At 44.0% G+C, this 19689-nt stretch overlaps 1 protein-coding gene across 4 annotated transcripts in view; it reads right to left on the bottom strand.

Moving 5' to 3' along the window:
• Positions 1-4047: 4047 nt before the first annotated feature.
• DCAF11 (DDB1 and CUL4 associated factor 11) overlaps positions 4048-19689 on the bottom strand; it is a 370711-nt gene continuing 355069 nt past the window's right edge. For 3 of the 4 annotated variants that reach the window (XM_085650394.1, XM_085650380.1, XM_085650385.1), the window contains exon 14: positions 4048-6878. In XM_085650394.1, coding sequence (XP_085506520.1) covers positions 6750-6878 — 129 coding nt within the window. In that variant the 3' untranslated portion in view covers positions 4048-6749. The remainder of the gene's footprint in view (positions 6879-19689) is intronic. The other variant, XR_014980723.1, reaches the window with a different exon arrangement.

The following is a 19689-nucleotide window of genomic DNA, read 5'->3' as shown; positions in this document are numbered from 1 at the left end:
TGAACAAAGGGCGTAAGGTAAACTTGCATCATGGATATCTATGGTTGGAATCTTTTATTGGCTCTCACAGCCACAATACTCTTCACGGAGACTCGGAAGAAGAACAACACTGTCTGCAGTGAATCAGTGAGGTAATTATATTTACCTTGCACATCGTATGGCAATTTGGCAGACTCTTACTGTAGACCCGGCCCTGATGAATAAGTGCCGGTGCTAAGCACCGGAAAGCACCGGCACAAATTAAGCACTGGATTGCCTGATGCACCAGTTTTAATGAGTCTTGGCCTAGAGCAGGATTAAAACACTGACTTCGCATGTGACGAAATGCTTCCTCCAATGATGTGAGGAGGGACTAATCTAGCCTTCTTTATCACTAAAGATAAGCGGAGGGAGACAAAGAACAAGTGGCACAAACATACTGGAGTTTGTGACAGTATACTGGGCCTGGTTCCACTTCTGATGGTGGAGGCCAAATTTTTACCACTTAATACAGGCAACACGGCTGCAATGTGTTTCATCAGGAGAAACCTTAGATTCTTCTAACAATGGGCAGTTAGGGAGCAAATCTCACTTCCACCGTCCAGCTTTCAGGAATGAAAAATGTAAACGCAGACTATCAAAAGCACTGTTGGGAGCCCAAACCAGACATTCCAGTGAAGGTATGCTGGTGATCAGAGAACACAACAGTCTTGTTTGTCACAAGAGGCAAGACAGAGTGATAAAGCTTCTTTCCAGGCCTCCAGAGCAGAACACCAGGAAATGCTCTTTTAATTCTACGGATTGTTTGGTAAAGAAGTGTCTCTACTCGTTCACCATATTTCCCCGTTGGCACCAGGCCAGTCAGCTTTCCTCATTTTTCCCTTTTGAGCAAGGTGAGTCAGCTGACTGGACACAAGATCAAATGAATATTTCTAGTATGGCTCTGGCAGTGGTCCTACTTAGATATTCTGCATTTCTAGGATGTCGCTCATGTGACACTGGCCTGCATAGCAAGCCTCCAGTACAGAACAGCACATGTGGATGTACCAGCACAATGCTGCCTCTTAACAAAATTTCTGGACTGCAAGGATGGTCAGATATAGGCTGTAGGAGAGTAGGATCTGCTTCACATGTATACCCCCACTTGTTGCTGGTGTTTCACAGTTTTTCGACTTTAGTCTGGCTGGGACCCTGCTATTCAGGGCCCCAGCCTAGCTGCTTCCTCTCTAAAATGATTCCATGTACTTTAGGTACATTACAGATTGGATATGAGGTGCCCTTATAAGTCCCTAGTATATGGTATACTATGTACCCAGGGCATAGGTACCACAGAGGCCTACCAGAGGCTGAAGCATGTATTATGCCTCCCCTGGAAAGCCACCCAAGATGACACCACAGGTCTGCTACTGCAGCCTGGGTAAGGGAGTGCATGCACCCCTTACTGGGATATAGATTACCTATATCACTACATATATACACACATATAAACCTATAAAAGTAACTCCTATGGCAGGCCTTATCAATCCTGAAGGCAGAGTAGTGCTTGGTTCTTATGTGAGAGGGTGCCCCTGCAGGAGCAGAGCCCCTCTGCAACATTCGGAGACCCTTCTCTGATGCTGTTTGTAGTGCAGCCTGACCATATACTCTTAAGTGCATTATAACCAAATGGAAAATACTAACTTTGGAATGGCTGCACAGAAACATGTCATGTTTGGTGTCAAACACCTTGGAATCATACCCCCCACAGCAGTAACTGGTGTGGGAGTATGATCCCACCCTTCTAGAGGGAGAGACATGGCAGTACTGGGTTACCCGGTAGAAACTTAACAGAGCCCTGGCATCATAAAATGGATGCTGCAGCCACAGACACGGGTCTGGCCTCCTGCTGCTGACCGAAACTCCAGCCGGGGAGGCCTGGACAATAGGTTTCCTGTCACAGGGAGGTGTAACCACCTCCCAGGCAGGCTTATGTGTATTGGGGCTGGGTGAGAGCACTCTCTGAGTGCTTTGAATTTCTGCACTGGGGGCACATTTGGTGTTCCTGTGCATAGTCCAGCTCAAACCGGTTCAGGGGCTTCCAACCCCTGCTCTGGCGTGAAACTGGACAAAGGAAATGGGTGTAGCCACCCCTCTTTCCAAACCCTCCAATAGGTGGGTCCCCAGAGCTAGTACAACCCCTTCCTTAGGTATAAGTAAGGAACCCCTGTAACTAGAACTTTAGATTACCCTGGACGAAACTCTGAAGCCGAATTCTGGACCTTCGATGCTCTGCTATAGATCAGAGGACTGAAGAAATCTCCCTTGGGGTCAAGGAGTGACTTCCCTGCTTGGCAGGCACCAACGAAGCAATTTGCCGGTCTGCATTGCCGAAGCTCCCGCCGGATTCTGAAGTATTTGCAGCCCAGGAAGAGGATTTCCAGACATCTCACAGGCCGACCAGAGTCCCCAGCAAAGCCGAGACCCGCAGCCCTCATGAGTAGCGTGGAACCGGAACTCCTGGTCAATGTGCACTTTTGCAAGTGCATTGACTTCTCGACGTCTCCTGAAGTCGTGCTTGGGCTGATTTGTAGCCCCCACCTCGAGCACTGAATCCACCGAAGATTGTCGGCTTGGTCACTCCAAGTGACCCGTGCGCCGCCATTTTGTGTTTCGTCTCGAGGTCCCTTTGCGATCCCTGGTCCGTTGACTGGTGGGTCCCTGAGGGGGTAACTTTGAATTTCCTTGGGCTTCCCTGGTTGCTCCAGACATGTCTCGACTCCCTACCAAGTGGTGAGTCCCTCAGACCTTGCTGGTCTGCATCTTTCTCGTTTCTGCGTGGGTTGCTGTTGCCAAGTCTTGTTGTGTCCAATCCGGGCACCGACGCTGCAGCACTCGACATCCTTCTTGGGACAGCTCGAATCCAGCTCCTGGTCGTCCTCGACGCCTCCTGGACCTCGTGGCTGAAGAGTCAAGCTTCACCTCTTTCACCTGAAATCACCCGACATTGGTGAGCATCTGCTTATCGCCTTCCTGGTCACTGGCTAGTGACCCAGACTCTGTCCCCTTTGCTTTCAGGTTCTTCTCATCTTCAATCCAGGCTTGGATCTCTGCGGACACTTCGCATCTTCGTGGCAGCAGCACTTCTTCGCCAGCTCCCATTGAAATCGACGATGCGATCCGACCCCAAAAGACACCTATGCACCCGGCTTCCCTGGGTGAGGTAACACGAGTACTCCGGTGCTCCCATGGGTGTTGGCCCTAGAACTTCCTAAGTCCAAAAGGGTTTGGTCATGACTCCATTCTAAGTGTCCCTAATGTTTAAAAATCTAACCGCGACTTTCCCCATAGAAGCTAACGGGAGCTTGCGGCTGTGTTCACACACTGCACACGGCCCCCGTGGGTCCCCTGTGTCACTACCTTGGGTGGTTCTTTGGGGTCCCAGTGATTCTACAGGCTCTAGGCCTTGTGTCTAGTTAAGTCGTGGTTCTTATACCACTATTTTAGTATATGGTTTGGCTCGCCCCTAGGGCCTGACGTATATTTGTGCTATTTTACTGTAATATTTGAAGTGTAACTTATGTGTTTTGACCTCTAGTCTCATAAAGAGACTAGGAGGGTGTGATTAGTAATAAATACATATATTTTATATATATACCTGGTGTGGTTATCTTTCCTTTAGGCACTCAAGACATTATAGACTGGTAAAACAAGCTGCTTTACATTCCTTCAAGACTTAACCTGAAGGCTGCTCTCCATAGCTACCACTAGGATAGCTGTCAATAAAGGTTGTCTTTAACCTATAACCAATAAGGGGTTGTTTGGACTGGTACAGGGTGCCCACTATAACTAGTGGACAGCATATACCAGGCCAACTTCTCACATGGGCACCTACCCTTTAGCACAAATGAATGCACATTTTAAAAAGCATAGTCAACTCTAGCTATATCTCAAATGCTTTTAAATATAAAAAGGTCTGCAATTAGCGCCTACAGGGAAGACTAAACTCATCTTCTCGCCTGGGAAAGGATACAATAGTTCACTGCATTGCATTTCCATCTAACATCTTAACGAGTCAACATATCCCAAAGAAAGAACCCAAAACAAACTTTATTCTTCATGCTTCTAGTGATCAAGGACTTCTCAGTAGCCTACACAAAGCATACACATTCCCATGAGTTGAAAAGTAGTACCTGGCCATAATCATGCATGAAAAAGCTGAACCAATTCACTATGAACAGATATGACCTAGACTTGTATGGGGAGTGTGGACAAGAATTCTTTACATGAACTATAAAAATGGCCTTTCATATGGAAAAACTAGTTTTGCATATTCACCTAACATTTGTCCCCTTATTAAGATTTAGCTATTATATCGGCATTGCAGATTTCATCTCCATCTCATTGATAAATCTGCCCTTGATGATTGTGTGATTGCCCCACCTCAACAAAACTGAGGAGGGAGAGAACTTGGGACAACTGTCGGTGCCCTACCGACCTGCATAGACAGCCAGGACATCCTAGAGCAAACTCCCCACTGCAGCCTTCCTGGAAAAAATAACCATGTACGTAAGCATTACTGTACCCACTCCAGAGCAGACTAGTGGCTTGACCAAGCAGCCGTCAAACAATAAACTTAAAGGGGAAATCGATTTCCAGTTTCTTCCACAATACCCGGGCTTCTGCCCGCTCCTCCGATCTGAAACTTATGAATAATGATGAAAATACCATAAACGGAGAAGGAAATGCTTCTAAATTGTAATTTTAGTTATTTTATCACGAGTAGCTTAATAACTGATCCTTACCCCCACATGATCGACACAGTTGTGTCTCCTTCTGTCATAAAAATCGAATTGAGGTAACAGTCATTGTTGGAAGCCACTCTTGAAGAACTTAGCCCAGATAAAGCCCAGCTTGCATGTGGCAGAACGGGTGCCCTTTAAGTAACTTTTTAGATCTTATTTCATAAGTGGTCCCGAGATCCTAAGGACCCACTTAAATGATTCCCAGACTAATAAAATACGGTAAATATTTCATAATATGGAAAGAAAGATGCAGGTGTATCTGAACTGGGCGTTTCCTGTGTCAATGAAAGTGGCCCCACAGTGCCCTTTAACCTGGGTCGTAGATCATTTGTGGGAGCATGGAGTTGGACAGAAGAAGTGGAGTCGCAAGTTGGGGACAGACACACCCATGGCTGAGGCTTAGAATTTGTAAAACTTGTTACACCAACTAGTGTACTTATGCAACCCCACCAGTAGATGACAACAATATGCACATCAAGTGAAACTACAAAAGCCTGTAAAAAGAGTGTAAGACTGCAAGAGGAAAATTAACTTTTCCAATTAAGGCTTACTTCCACTGATGTGATCTTACAGCACAGTACATAAAACTTGTCATCACCCAGCATCATGGACCTCGTTTTATCGATCTCGTAGTGAGACAACACTGCGGTTCAAGCATGTGATTTGTAGGTTACACACACATCTGTGAAACGGGCCCATAAAACGATCGTACTGGCTTAAACACAAGGGCCAGTGAGAAAGAGAAAGATGACGAAAGACAGCAACAGTCACTAGGAAAGAGTAAACAAAGAGATATCCATGATAGAGAACTATAATTTTAGTAAGTAAATCTACCTTCCTTCTGTCCTTCTCTCTATCTTCAATTATTCCCTCAGAATTCCAGTCTCACGCATTCTGTCAGCCCGTCCTCACATTCTCATCACTTCACTTACTATTAGTCGGTCACTCGGCGTGTCTCTGATGCAACACTCCCAGACTCACTCTGACAGTCTCTTCACCTTTTTCCTGGCTGTCTCCTCAACCATGGCCTTCCTTTTCACAGGATATGGTTTGACATCGCCATGTTGTTTGTATTCCATGATTCCTGCCTTATTTTTCCTACGGGACAATGAACCTAGCACCGAGCAGTTTTAAAATTAGACTCCTTTTTGGACTCCAGTCACTTGGTCTACTGCACATGCAATAGCTAACAGAGAAGCACATGCTATGCATCCGTACTACACCACCGTAGCTCCTGTCACTTAGGATCTGCCAGTCAATGAGCTAGGAGCTGAAAAATGTATTCTAATACGAAATTACAGAGATCATTGTCTTAGTGAGTCTGCTCAAGTGCTGTAAATTTAATTTGTAGGATTAAGCCCTACATGCATCAGCCGCATCTCCCCCTGAAATTACCTGCCGTTCATTCCTATCCGTACTCAATGTTGATGAAATCTCTATGATGAATTCTATTTGCCATATGTCACCCAGAATGTTTCTGGTAATGATCATGAAAAGCCACCGGTGTGCTACTTCCAATCAAGCAATGCTCATAACAAGGCTGCCCTTGCAGGATGACTGACTTGTCCATATGGACTGCTCCTTTAGGAAGCGACAGTGGCGCAGCCGATCTTGTAAAAACAAAGTGCCATCTGCTCCACCAAATCTCCGGGGTCCCCAGCTTCACCAGGCTACATTATGGTGTCCGCATCCAGGAAGCCCAATTTCCATTTCCTTCACAAAAGACTCAAATCCACATGACAGAGAAATAGCAAGAAGGAGCTGCTCCAAAATTAGAGGCAAGGTGTCAGTACCCCTTGACCCTGAGGAAAGGTGAGCAAGACAATCCCTTGCTCGAGGCCTGAGTATGCACTACACATAGGAAAGGAGCAGAGATTCAGGTCAACACGCACTGCCGCCGCTCTACAGTGAACCCAAGACATGTCCACCTCCACCGTCAAGTCTACAGACAAGGGTGGGCCAATGTGGGCATCTGCAAGTCCGATGGAATTATTGGCTCTGTGAGGTGGAGGTGGCAGCATCATCTGCCAATGGAGGGCTTCTGTGGCTAGGATCCCTGAGGTCATCCTCGTGGTATTCGGCTTGGCGGTAATCCCATAGACGGACATTCCCATCCCACTGCCAAGAAATAACGTGAGTCAAGATAAGTGACAAGTGTACACTTTTAGATACACAGCACAAAAAACTGCAACAGTAAATTTAAGCAATGGGTCAAAATACCACACAGATTATCTAAAACAACAAAATATAGAATTCCACATTAAAGATAAAGCAAATAAGTTTGTCATCTTTACCTACAATTTGTTCTGGGTTAAACAGTTTCTCCGGGACTACTACTAACCTCTATAACTGGCTGTATTCCATGAAGGTAACAATTGTTATTACCTCTAGCCTAGATTTCCATCAAGCTAGTAAACTTTATTGTTCGATTAGTTAAAAATCATTACAACATGATTCATACGAAATAAATAAAGACTATAAGAATATTATTCAATAAAAAACGTTTTAAAATAGTGATTAAAAACTTTCTAGTCTGGTAAAAAAAAAGTGGGAGCAACTGGTTTCTTGGGCTGTTGGATGGAATGTTAGAACCCCTCTTGTCCAGTTAGCAAATAAGCGAGTTAGCAGGCGCGTGAAATAAACTGTCGTTGTCCCCACTTGAGGCCGTGAGCAGTCTAAGAAAGTGCTTGTGCAAGAAGAGAACTTGTGCAAGGGCTGTTTGGGAGCGGCAGTTTGAAGCAGCTGCCTTTCTGCAGTCATTGTCAATGCAGGCAGACAATGAAATTGTCTTGAGGACTTTTTAATTCTCATCTTGCCCAAGCAGGGGTAGAGTCAGTGTAATCCTGAATTGAGGTCTTGTCCCCGATGAGGGCCATGAGCAAGTCCGTATGAAAAGTGCTTGTGCGGGAAGAGGACTGGTGCATGAGGGCTATTTTAATGCAACAGTTGAAAGTGGTTGTCTTGCTGCAGTGCTGAGGCTGGAGTAGCTGGTTTTGTCCCGGGAGCAAGGAGCACTCCCATTTGTGTTTTTAAAGCAGGGTTTCATGTGGGGAGTCTGGCTCCAGTGTTTCCCAAGATGCCTGCTAGAGTTATTTAGGAAATGGGTCTGGATTCTAAGGGGGTACACCGCCTAGTTCTTCTGGAAGGGCAGGTGTTTGGGACTGGCAGTTTTGATCTAGCTGGTCCAGTGCGAGTTTCCATCAAGTTTTTGTCAGACCCTTTTTGTTTTGAAGTAAATACAATTTCAGCCTACAGTCCATACAGTGTTGCCATAGTTCGTTTCCTAAAGAACCAGTACATGAAAATGGTTCTACTTGGGTGCAAGGCATCTCTGCGCTCCTCATTGCTTTATGGTGGAGGTCTGTTCCGTTCACTTGACTATATTTTCAAAACTCACTACACTATACTCTGAACACAAAAATGCATGACCAGTTTGTTTTTGTGAAACTCAACGTCTCTCTCAGCATGGGAAAAGTTACTTTCCAGCAACAAGCGGTTTAGAGCGTGTTGTTGTGTAGGTGAAGGCCCTTTGAGGAGAAGAGGGAATTACAGCAGGGGCAACATTTGAAAGGCAGGCTTTCCACCTCTAAACATGTACTAGGAATCATACTTGTACGACATGGTGGCTTGCGCTGGAAAGAATGTTCACTGTTGAGGCTTGGAAGATTGAGCTCTGCGTCGTCGTATTAGCTATTCTTGTGTTAAATTCTTAACGTCTGTCCCAAGTTTGTAGTTTTGTGGCACAGCTTTCTAAAACAACTCTGAACCTCATGGCTAAACCAGTCTATGGCGGAGAGGGTCGAGGTCCATCATTTCAAAGTGCATGTTTGCTAGTCGCTCGTGACAACCTCCGGCCTTACTCCATCACAGGCTTTTGGTCATCTCTGAAACGTGTCCTAGCTGATACTGCAATTTCTTTGTCCAGGATCCAGGGTTCTCAACCTCTCTGGCAGTTTCTACGTGTTTCAGTTATGATGTTTTATTGCTAGCCTTCTTTCCTAATTGGTCTCTGTGCATCATCATCTGCTTCTTTCTGTATTCTGAATGGAAGTATCATAGAGTGCGCGTCCTGCACTATTTTGTTATGAGTATGTGACAACTGGGTCGGTTCTAGAATGTGGTCAGCTCAGGTCAGAATAGGAACAAGTGAGGCCCCTCTAAGATGGAACATTCTAGCAATTGACAACAACTGATCATTAGTATCCCGGCATTGTAAAAACAGCTTTGCAAGAAGCTACTTAGCGTGGGTGTCAATAAAATAGCTAATAATATAAATATTAACCCTAATAACATAAGTACATATATCTTAAAGCAGTATTAATTAGAAATATTTTACAGTAATCAAACTGGGTGAAAACGCTGGGGCTAGGTCTCCCCAGAAATGTTATTTATCGAATATTCATTAATTGTTTCCCGATTAGTACATGATTAAAATTCCAAGGCAGATTGTTCAATGGCTATTCAGCGGGGCTTCAAGTGACTTTCCAGTCCTCTCCTTTACACCAGGGTAGTTCAAATAAGCCATTTGGTTTTCAGCAGGCATTGGTGATCAACATAGAATTATACATGTTAGATCGGCTGAGTAACCTGCAAGTGCTGCAGCAAACAAAAAAACACAAATTGCAAAAGATAAAATATCACAGTGGCGTGGATAATATATTGGCAGGTAGAAGAACAAGGCTAAACTACACTTGCACACAAAGCTCCTAAACACAGCAAGCAATCTCAAACTCCATTTTTCAGAGGTGCTAAGAGCTGAAATAACTTAAAAAATATACACAAGAGATGGCTAAAACGGGTCAACAAGTGGCAGATACGGAAAAAGGCTACCAAAATCTACTCTGGAAGCCAATCACTAAAGAGATTAGTATCATATTGAAGCAAAAAACACGAGGGACTTAATGCAGTAAACTATGTGCAGTTTACACCTATATGAAAAGGAAATGTAGCAGTGTGGGATAGGTAGGATGGGGGAGGTGGTGCTAGAGTTGCAAAATAAAGCTAAAGTAATCCCAGAGATTTTCGGTTTAAAAAAGTTCACATGTCCCCAATATCTGAGAAAACATTAACTAAATTGCAAAGGGATCAAAACACTGGTGCTCAACAAATCTTTAGCCCAAGTTGTAATAACCAAATTGCAGCTGCCCTCAGGTAGATCCATTGGATCTTGGTTAAAGAGATAACTGAATGCAAAACCATTTCCACCATCCACAAGTGACTCCAGTCACGCCCCAGGCAGTCTAACCAAACACGTTTATTTTTCCAACCTTCAATGCAATTATCTGCCTCCCTGAACCTACTGGCTAGCTACTCACATAAGCTAAATGACTGGCAGATCACTCAATGTGCGCTGATCTATTCTATGGAACCCCACCCCCCTCCATACTCCTCAACTGCCTCCCCCTCCAAACTCCCCTTCTCCTGTACACTACACTCCCACTTCTCCTCACCTCACAGGAGGTCAATTCAAACTGTGCTCCTGAAAAGCGGCAATTTCTCTGGGTCTCAATGACACTTCCTGAGGTTTGAGATTATTTACTGTGAGAAGGCTCACATCATAATTTGCATGCCCAGCCTGGCCCATTGTCATTCTGCACATGACAATGAGGCGGATGGCTTTGTGAGCAAGTCTGTATTTTTAGAGCATTGTTTGGGGTGGAACACCCACCTAATAACTCCCCTGTCGACACCACAGCCTGCTGGTGGTCGGGTGAGGTCATAAAGTACCTTCTGGTTGGCTGGAGTGTGAAGTATATGATGTGTGTCCCTGTGTGTGACTGATATGTAGGAAGGACTCAGGGCGAAAGGCTCCAACTTGGGTAAAAAGTGCACACCAGTTTACTCCAGACTATTACACTAACACTGCATGACCCCGAGTGACTGGAGGCACAACAGCTGAAGTCAGAGTTGTGCGTCAAGTCATCTCTGGCTTTAGTCGTTCATGCCAGGGACTGGAAGCTCAGTACAGCTTAAATTTAGGGGAACAACATCGGCTAAGAAAATATATTTTAGAAAGGAATCAGCACAGCATAATTAGCTGTTCTTCATGTTGCAGTATGAGTGTAAAGCGCTTGTCCTAGAGCCCAGTTGTAATCAATTTTCCGCAGATTTGCTTTTTTCCAATTTGCCTGTGTTTGAAGTTTCCTCACTTAAAGTGGGATTATGTGTGCCATTGAAACATGTCATCTGTGACTTGTCTCAGTGTAAGGATTACACCACATCCGCTTCAATGTCACTTGTGTCAATCTCGTCAATAGATTTGTAGTTCAACACCTCTGCATCACCCAGCTACCAGAGGCTAAACTGCAGCGGCCAGAGTCAGATCCCCAATGCATGGCATAGGTGCAGACGCATTGCACAGTAAGTTCACCTGAACAATCTAAGGTTACATCCCTTAAACTGTTTCTTTAGGAGTTCTATAGCTCTCATGGTATAACACCTTCACTATAGTTGCAAAGTTTCTACACATCTCTGTAATTGTCAGTTATTTATAAATATGATGGTACTTGTGTACATGCCCAGCCTATAAAGACCTCGGGATATTAATCTCATGGATCCTTATAGGGCTTGACATGCGATGTTTTGAAAGAAAAGAAGAGATAAACAAAGAAAATTACGATGAAAACTGGAAACGGAGTCTGTACCATGTATGATAATATTCTCTGATTGCACATTTTTTATAATGAATCAAATATATGTTGGGTGCTGATCATCTTTTATGATAGTTTCTGTGGGAATTTGTTCATATATAGGAAGTTAGGAGGCTGGATCGTTGTACCAGTGAATTATACTTAATTTATTAATTGTGATAGATGCGATTCAGTTGTCTCAGCCTCATTTTTGTGAATCATTTATCAGGGCTTCACAGATATTTGGGATTAAAGGCTACGTTACTATTTTACCTGTTATGGATGCAAATCTTGCATTTTGTAAATGCTATGTCGTCCCTGTTAGTGAAGCAGAGCCCTTGTGGTACTAAGAGGCTACTGTTAGGGCTTAATCTATCCAAGGTAGTATAAACTTCATTCTGAAACTCAGTGTGGCGGTGGTCTCAGAGTATTAGTATTAGATGTAACATACAGCACCAGAGAGAGCTGTGGAGCTATTTAAGTGTTACTAGCAAATAACACCTAGCAGAGTTCTCTAGTTATAAACCCCGTGAAGTCAAGTGAATGTGCAAAGCTTTCTAATGTTTGCTTCACTAGTAACATACATAATTTAGTCATGTGATTCGTGGTTCTATGTATATCTAGCACATTTCAGTCCATAAAACTAATAAGATAAATTAGGTGATTACTGCAGTTGCTGGAGAGATCCATGTGAAATTCATGGTTCCAGGTTTGAAGCATCATAAAATACCTTACAGGGTTAATGTACCAGTTCCAGAGAATTGCATGTAAGATAACGTCAAAGTATTGTATTCAAGGTATCATATTTGGTTAATGCTTTTGTTTCAAAGATCATTTGCAACCTGCAGACCACAATTTACATCCCTCTTGAAGTAGCCTGGCACGTTACATTTGTGCTGTTAACAGTAGCATATAATATGCAAAGCATAACCTCCCATTTGTTATACGGCTATGCTCATGGTTTTGTTTGTAAGGTTTATAAAATTGTTTATTTGAGAAATAAAAAAACTTGCTGCTGGGTGGCAAAAAGTCAGTTTGTATCATGTGCCATATATATGATTATTGTTAGTATAATCTCACACACACACACACCCCTACCCCACCCCTCCATCCCCCCCACGCCCCCATTCTTCCTGCCTCCCCCCCCACCACGTCCCCCAGCATAAGTGATGTCTATACAGAGGACACAGACCTACTTCTTTACATAGCCTGAGAAAGTCAAAAACACTTAAATAATAGTTCATATCTTGGCAACTTGTGAAGTAACACAATGGGGGTATCTTTGTCTCCCTTGATGATCCTGGTGGCTAAACAGAATGTTTCAGAGCCTCGAGGTGAGTGAGGTGCAAAAGAAAATTGCAAATTGCTTTCTGGAGCAACATGTGAGCTAGAGATGGGCAAAGATGATTTGACGCACAATCAGTACGCTGTCAGCATGCAACGCAAACACTTTTAAAACAGAGACCCTAAAACACAGCCAATACACAAGTCAAACAAAAGTAACTACTGACTGTTCATGAAATTAGTCATTTGCAGTCACCCCACTCTGAAGGGAAATTCCTCTACAGCCTTCTGCTTTGCGCAGCACACACAGCGAATGCATACATTTTTGCATGTCCTTTTTTAAGTATCTCTGGGACTATGTAAACATCACATTGATATTAACAAAAAAGATCTTTGATTTATTAAATAAGTCTAAGCTAATGCCCGCTATTCTGTGAACCCAAACCCTGTTCATTGCCTGACCACAGCTTCTCAAACCACCACCTTTGCCTTGAAGTTGGGTACATCTCTTTGCTTGTTGGGAAAGCTCAGACTCATACCCCCCTAATATTATTGACTAAGCTACCCTCATGTTTGTGGACACAGTCAGACTGACTCTGTGCACATGGACCCTAAGGTTGCCGCAGCCTTCGGGGTTGTGCACCAGCAGCCAAGCCAGCCCAAACTTGGAGCCAAGTTTACATACAGTAATACAAAAAATCATCCCATCAGCTGGTCCCGGCCATAGGCCTGTCTGTCAACTGTGGATTTTCTGCCTTTCCTCTCTGAGCCAAGTCTATTCCCTGGCACAAGCAGCACTTAAATCTTGCAGGGTTATCACTCTGTAGGACAGTCTACGCACATAAAGAGATCAGAAGACATTTTTTGCGTATTGGTGGGACTAGTAGACACAGAACACATTTTTGTGGTATTTCATTCATTAACCACCTTCTCTAAATCAATTAAACACGTAAATAGGCTGACTAGGGTAAGATAAATATGACACAGTATTTTGGTTTATTATATTTATCACCTCCTGGAGTAAGCTTTGGCTACTCGCTATTGCCACATTTGGAGGGACAAGCTGGTAAAAAGAATAACTCTTATCCAAATGAAATTAAATTGTCAGATCTAAAAAAACAAATCAGTCGAAAACAATGGATACCACCACAGGTACTGCCAGTTAATCACCTATTTATAAGTAATGGTCTTACAATATACCTCTGCCTTTTTTTAGGTTACCTAAAAATACTGTAGGACTTTCGTAAAAAAGGCAACAGTTGCCAGAAGATACTGAGAAGTTTTGAGCCTGCTGAAGGTCTTTTGAGCGGAAGAACAAACCATCTTTTTTAGTTTTTTACATTCAGAGGAACTGATGAGGCAAGCTAGATATTGCAAACAGAGATCAGGGCAGAAGCTATGATCTCTAGGTTTCCAGTCAAGACATGGACAGGAAACGGTCCTACTGGGAGTGAGATATGATAGAAAAGTCAAGAGGACCAATAGATTAAACAGGCTGAAAATCAGCCGGTTCAAGAGCATAAATCTTCGAGGACGGTTCAAGAACATAAGACTTGGTAAAGGATGACACATGCATCTCGGAATTAAGAAATTTCTTACATGGAAAATAAAGAGATAGGGATCTTCACACTTTGGCAGAAAGCTCACACTGGTAAAAGACATTTTCCATCCTCTTTTTTTAGGTTTCGCCTAGGCAGCGCATGCGCTGTCTCGACGAGAGATGCTGTATACACTATCGTGGGGGAAGCTTCGCCCACTTTCCGCCCATCTTTGTTATTGGCTTAGGTCAGTAAATGCTGGCTTCCCATTGGTTTGAGGCTTGTTAGTACCTCCTCATGACGATTATATCGTCGTTTGTATCCTTCCAAGGCTATTGGCCCCTTTACTCCCCGCACTTTCTTCTGGTGCGCAGCCTAATCACAACGGCAGGCACGCGATGAGTGCTCACTTCCTGGCCGGTGTTCCGTCGTTTCCAGCTCCCCGTCTGTAAGCGCTTCCCCGGCGTGAGTGCGCGGTGCATGGAGGTCGGTGTGCAGTAACATCATACCACTGCGTGGAGGTCAGTGTGTGGTAAGACACGTTGCGGGTAGGCCGGTGTACGTAGGTAAAGCAGCGTGCTAAACTTCAGATGCACCTCACACGCATACACAGACAGCTGCAGAGACCCTTCCGCCCGCAGACCTTCCCCTCTCCCGCCAGCTGCCTTGCCTGGTAACAGCACCGGGCCCTCTCCTGCACACATGGCCAATAATGACAGCGCGGGCCTGGCAGATGCGAAATTCATTTTCCCCACGCCGTTTTATCTCCGGGCGCTGTGGCGGGAAATGATGATGAGCTAAATTTAAACTGGGAGCGGATCGATGCACCGTGTGCCCCGCCCGCATCTGCTGCTGAAATAAAGGCACCTGCTGTACACGGGTCTCGCTGGCACCAAGGGAGCTTGTAGTAAAAGGCTGTTCAACGAAGCATAGCTGAAACTTGCACTTTTTTGTTATTGATATGGTGCCTAATGCTGCGCATTCAGTCTGTTTACAACTTCTACGGGAGCCGAGACTTGGGAAAATAAGTACGTTTGTGCCCAGGCAGCTCTCGTGATGTGGCGGGCAGTAAATCCTGTGGAGCTATTAATATTGTGGATATACTTTAGCAGCGCTGCGGCCGTTTTACGAGCGCCGCGCTGGTTTTAATTTCATTCTTGTCTCTTCCCTGCTCCTCCACCCTATTTGATGCTCCCAGCGGCGGCGGCGGTACCAGTGATCGTGGAGAGTTGAAGGAGAATCACTGGCCCGTTCGTTGGCTGCGTTGCATATTCAAAATTAGCGAGTCACGGCAGCTGCGGAGAGGTACCCTGGCAGAGCACGAGAGGTCTGGGGCGGGGACACGCCCATCCTGCTGTTCTAAGGTGGTTGGTTCACTTTGCTTTATTATTGCAGTTTTAGGGGAGGAGGGGGCGTATACAGAAACTTTGGAAGAGGAAGTCACGGACACCCCATCGGCTGATCCACACCGCACTTATCGCGGAACTCCTCGTGTTGCTATCCCAGTTATTAGTCCATCCCGAGGCCGGGTTCGCTAAGGACAGGAGCTGGGCTGGAGTGGAGCCGGAGGGTCGCCTAGCAACCAGGACTCCTGCGCCCACATCACCACTATACAGAGCGCAGGCCCCCCCCCGAAGGAAATCTTGTGGTGTTGCCTAACATTTATCATTCTAAAATGGCACTCACGCCCTTTTTCGGAGGCAGCCCTTCTCCAGGTTAGTCCTTTTGTTTGTATGCTTAAAGTGCCTCTACCACAGTGACACGGCTAATATAAGAATTGCAACTTCCCAAAAGGCCAATTTCATGCCTTCCAGCCGCTTGCAAGCGTTTGAACTTCCATGTCTTCCTTGTAGTGCATGTGGCCCTTGCAGCTTCCTTGCAGGTTGGCGGGAAAATCTTTGTTACTGCTGGTAATGTTTGTGTCCCCTCTTGCTCACCCCGACACCCACCGCTGCGGTTGGCACCAGCTACATGTTATTTTACCATTGCCCGCTCTTAACTCACGTCACTGCTGCTGTTAAAGTAAATGCAGTTTTGAAACTGAAATGAGAAATTTTCCACAAGCCCATGGTAAAATAATTCCCTAGATCCAAATTTTTTCTTTAAAATCTACATTTCGCGTGTTCTGATCACGGAATTCCTGAATACTTCTGAAAGGACTTGTAAAAGCTCTGTAATATAAGCTTGTAATCTTGTGGAATATAACTGGTCCTCATGTAAAGTCCTCCAAAACCTTTAGGTCCAATTTGCGGTATAGAAAACTGCAAAAACAGGCTGCTTAACTTGGTCTTTAGCGAGGTTAAAGACAGCACGTGCAAGTGTGCAACCAGGATCCATACCCAATCTCACTTATTTGAGCATTAAGACTGGCAGAACATTTTATTAGGACCAGTGTAATGTCTTATTAAGACTACCGGAATATCTTTTTAAAACACGCAGACCCCGCAGCACATAATTAGACAGCAAACTTTAAACAGAACAGCAAACCGTGCCACCATTTTGTTTTCAAATATCACTATCAGTCATTTTTAAATTCAGGTGCATAGAATTAACAACAATTAGGACACATCTAAGTATTGTTTTCCCCTCTCTTTTTGTAATATGTTATAGATTGCATTGCTAAATGCTTCTTTTTATTCGTTTCAAATTACACTGGTTCTACCTATACGGCCTCTGGGCGTGTAGCACAGGCAGAAGCAGGTGGTGTACTATTGCAACCCAAACAGGAAAGTAAATGAAACTCACGAGGGGCTCTGAAAGCTTTGCATTCCACCGTGAAGTGAATGTAGTCAGGTGCCATGGTGTGTGCACATTGTTACAGCATGGCACACATCTGTAGATGCAATGCACACAGATGACATAGCAATTCATTCACCTAATAGATACAACTGAGCGGTATTTAATTATTTATTTCACCCAGCATACCGCCACAACTTTCTTTTGAAATAAATTGCATTTCCGCTTTTTACGGTTATTTCAGCTGTGCGCATTGCATCTACAGATGCGTGCCATGCTGAAATTATGTGCACACACCATGGCACCTGACTACATTCACTTCACGCGTGGAATGCAAAGCATTTCAAGCAGCAGGTGCGTTTCATTTACTTTTTTCCAACAGTACACCGCCTGCAACTCTTTTGTCTTTATTTAAGTTGCCATCTAACCAGAACGGGAACTACTATTAAATGTAATCCTTGTGAATAATACCATCAGGTAAATATCAAGCAAAACAGCCTCAGCTGTCAGTGAACCTGATTCTAAAATCCATCACTATGTTTTGTTGTTCAGAAAACTTTGCATTATTTTCACTTGTTTCTCCTATCTTTCTTTAGACAACAGAATTCATTCTCAGTGTCTCTCAGTGCTTGTATCCATGATCTATTCTTTAACTTCCTCTACTGTCCTCTTAATGTATTAATCCACTACCAAAATAATATATTTGCTTACACACTAATCCAGCATTTATCGTATCAATTCACTTCATATCTTTCGGCACACTTTCAACACCATAACTTTTCAAAAAATAATAAACACGCATTTGACTCCTTTTCTTTCACTATGTTCTACATACACAACCACAGCCTCTTTATACGTCTATAATATTCTCTCCCCTTCTATCTCTTTCTCACACACTGTTTATACTACTTTATCTGCACTTCATTCACCACTTCATACACAAACTATGTATCCCTCTCATTCTTACTTTCAATTTATTCTATAGCTCTCACCCCTATCTATTCACCATACAATATATTTAACAATACACAAATACACTACACAATTCATTCCCACACAATTCAGCAACTAACAATCCAAGTTCAAACCACATAATGCCATTACAAACATACATCCACTGCACTACAAACAACTAAACATATATAAAAAACACTATCATTTACAATGCCAACAACTGAAACTTTCAAATGCGAGACCGATTGCATTGCAAATGCTTGTTGTCGATTCTTACCACTTACATCCACCTCTCCCCTATATGCTTTACTTTTCATTTAATCGCTTGTGCAACTTTTGACCTACTCTTGCTTATTCAGCCCCTCTTATATCCACTTCACCCCTGAAATATATTCTGTTGTTCACCTCTCATCTACCCCAAATATCTTACCTTCTCTCTCTGATTCTGCTACTCCTACATCCACCTTTCCTCTCAATGTTCCACTCTTTACCTTTCAGCTTTCCACCTCGTCTCACATCTTCTCTTGCTGTTGCCGTCTCTCTTGCATCCACATCTCCCTTCTCTGCCCTACTCCTCACCTCCCAACTCAGCCTTTTATCTTCTCTGCTGGTTCTATCATTCTAAATCCACCTATGTTCTGTATATTTATATAGTACGAAAATCACCCATGATAGTTTTCTAGGCGATTTGCAGGTAGGCAGGCAGGTTATTCGCACAGCCAGGTCTTCAGCTTTTTGTGGAAAGCAAGAAGCGATGAGGAGGCTCTGTTGTGGTGACGTAGGTTTTCCATACTTTGGGGAAAAGATATAAGAAGATGCCTCTGGCTGTGGCTTGTGGATTCTGGGCATGTGTGCCAGTGAGTTTCCCGCTGAGCAGAGGTGACTGGGAGGTGTGTAGAAGTGTATACAGCTGTCAAGGTATGCAGGGCCAGTGTTGTGTAGTGCTCTGTATATGTGTGTGTGAGCAGTTTGAGTTTGGTGCATTTGTGGGGGGGAGTATGCAGTTCTCTTAGGCGTGGGGTGAAGTGGTGCGACAAGGTAGGTTGAGTATGAGTCTTGCTGTGGTGTTTTTAATGGTCTGAAGCTGTTACTTGACCTTCTTAGTTGATTCCTGCATTGAGTGTGTAGCTGTAATCGAGTCTGCTGATGATCAAGGTCTATGTAACAGTTTTCCTGGTGTTCTCAGATCTTTTGTAGCATCCTAAGGATGTGAAATCAGATGGAGGTCACTGCTTTTACTTGGGCTGTCATGTTGAGCTTGTTCTCCAGGATGATTCTAAGATTTCTTTCATGGGTGATTTGAATGGGTGAGGGTCCGAGGTTAGTTGGCTACCAAGTGAGTATCAGGCAGATGGTTTCCTTCTGAAGATCACTAGTTCAGTTTTTGAGGCAGTTGGTTTTCATCCATGTGGTTACTGCGGTCATGCATGTGGCGAAATTTATTTTTGTAGTAGATCCAGCAAATCACACAAAAAGCGTAATGTCCACACTCTGTTCCCTGGTACAATCAATGTAAAAGCTTAGAACCGTTTTAGGATCCAGGCCATTGGAGTATCTCCTTCTCTTAGAGGGGTGAGGTGGTTGAAGAACGTCGATAGAGGGGATGTTTTGCCCAATGTGAAAAGTCACCACTTTTGGAAGAAAGGAAGCTCAGGTTCCCACACTAGCTTGTCTGGGAAGAAAGTAGTGTATGGAAGGTTGACAGAAAGGGCTTGCAGCTTACTTCTCAGTAATGCCGATGTTTTAGCAATGAGGAAAACTTTCTTGAGGTTAGGAAGCCATAGTGGG

Source organism: Triturus cristatus, chromosome 1_1, assembly GCF_964204655.1.
Source record: "Triturus cristatus chromosome 1_1, aTriCri1.1, whole genome shotgun sequence".
Taxonomy (NCBI): Eukaryota; Metazoa; Chordata; class Amphibia; order Caudata; family Salamandridae; genus Triturus; species Triturus cristatus.
Note: the sequence above shows the minus strand (reverse complement) of the source record. Positions and strands in the feature narration are given on the sequence as shown.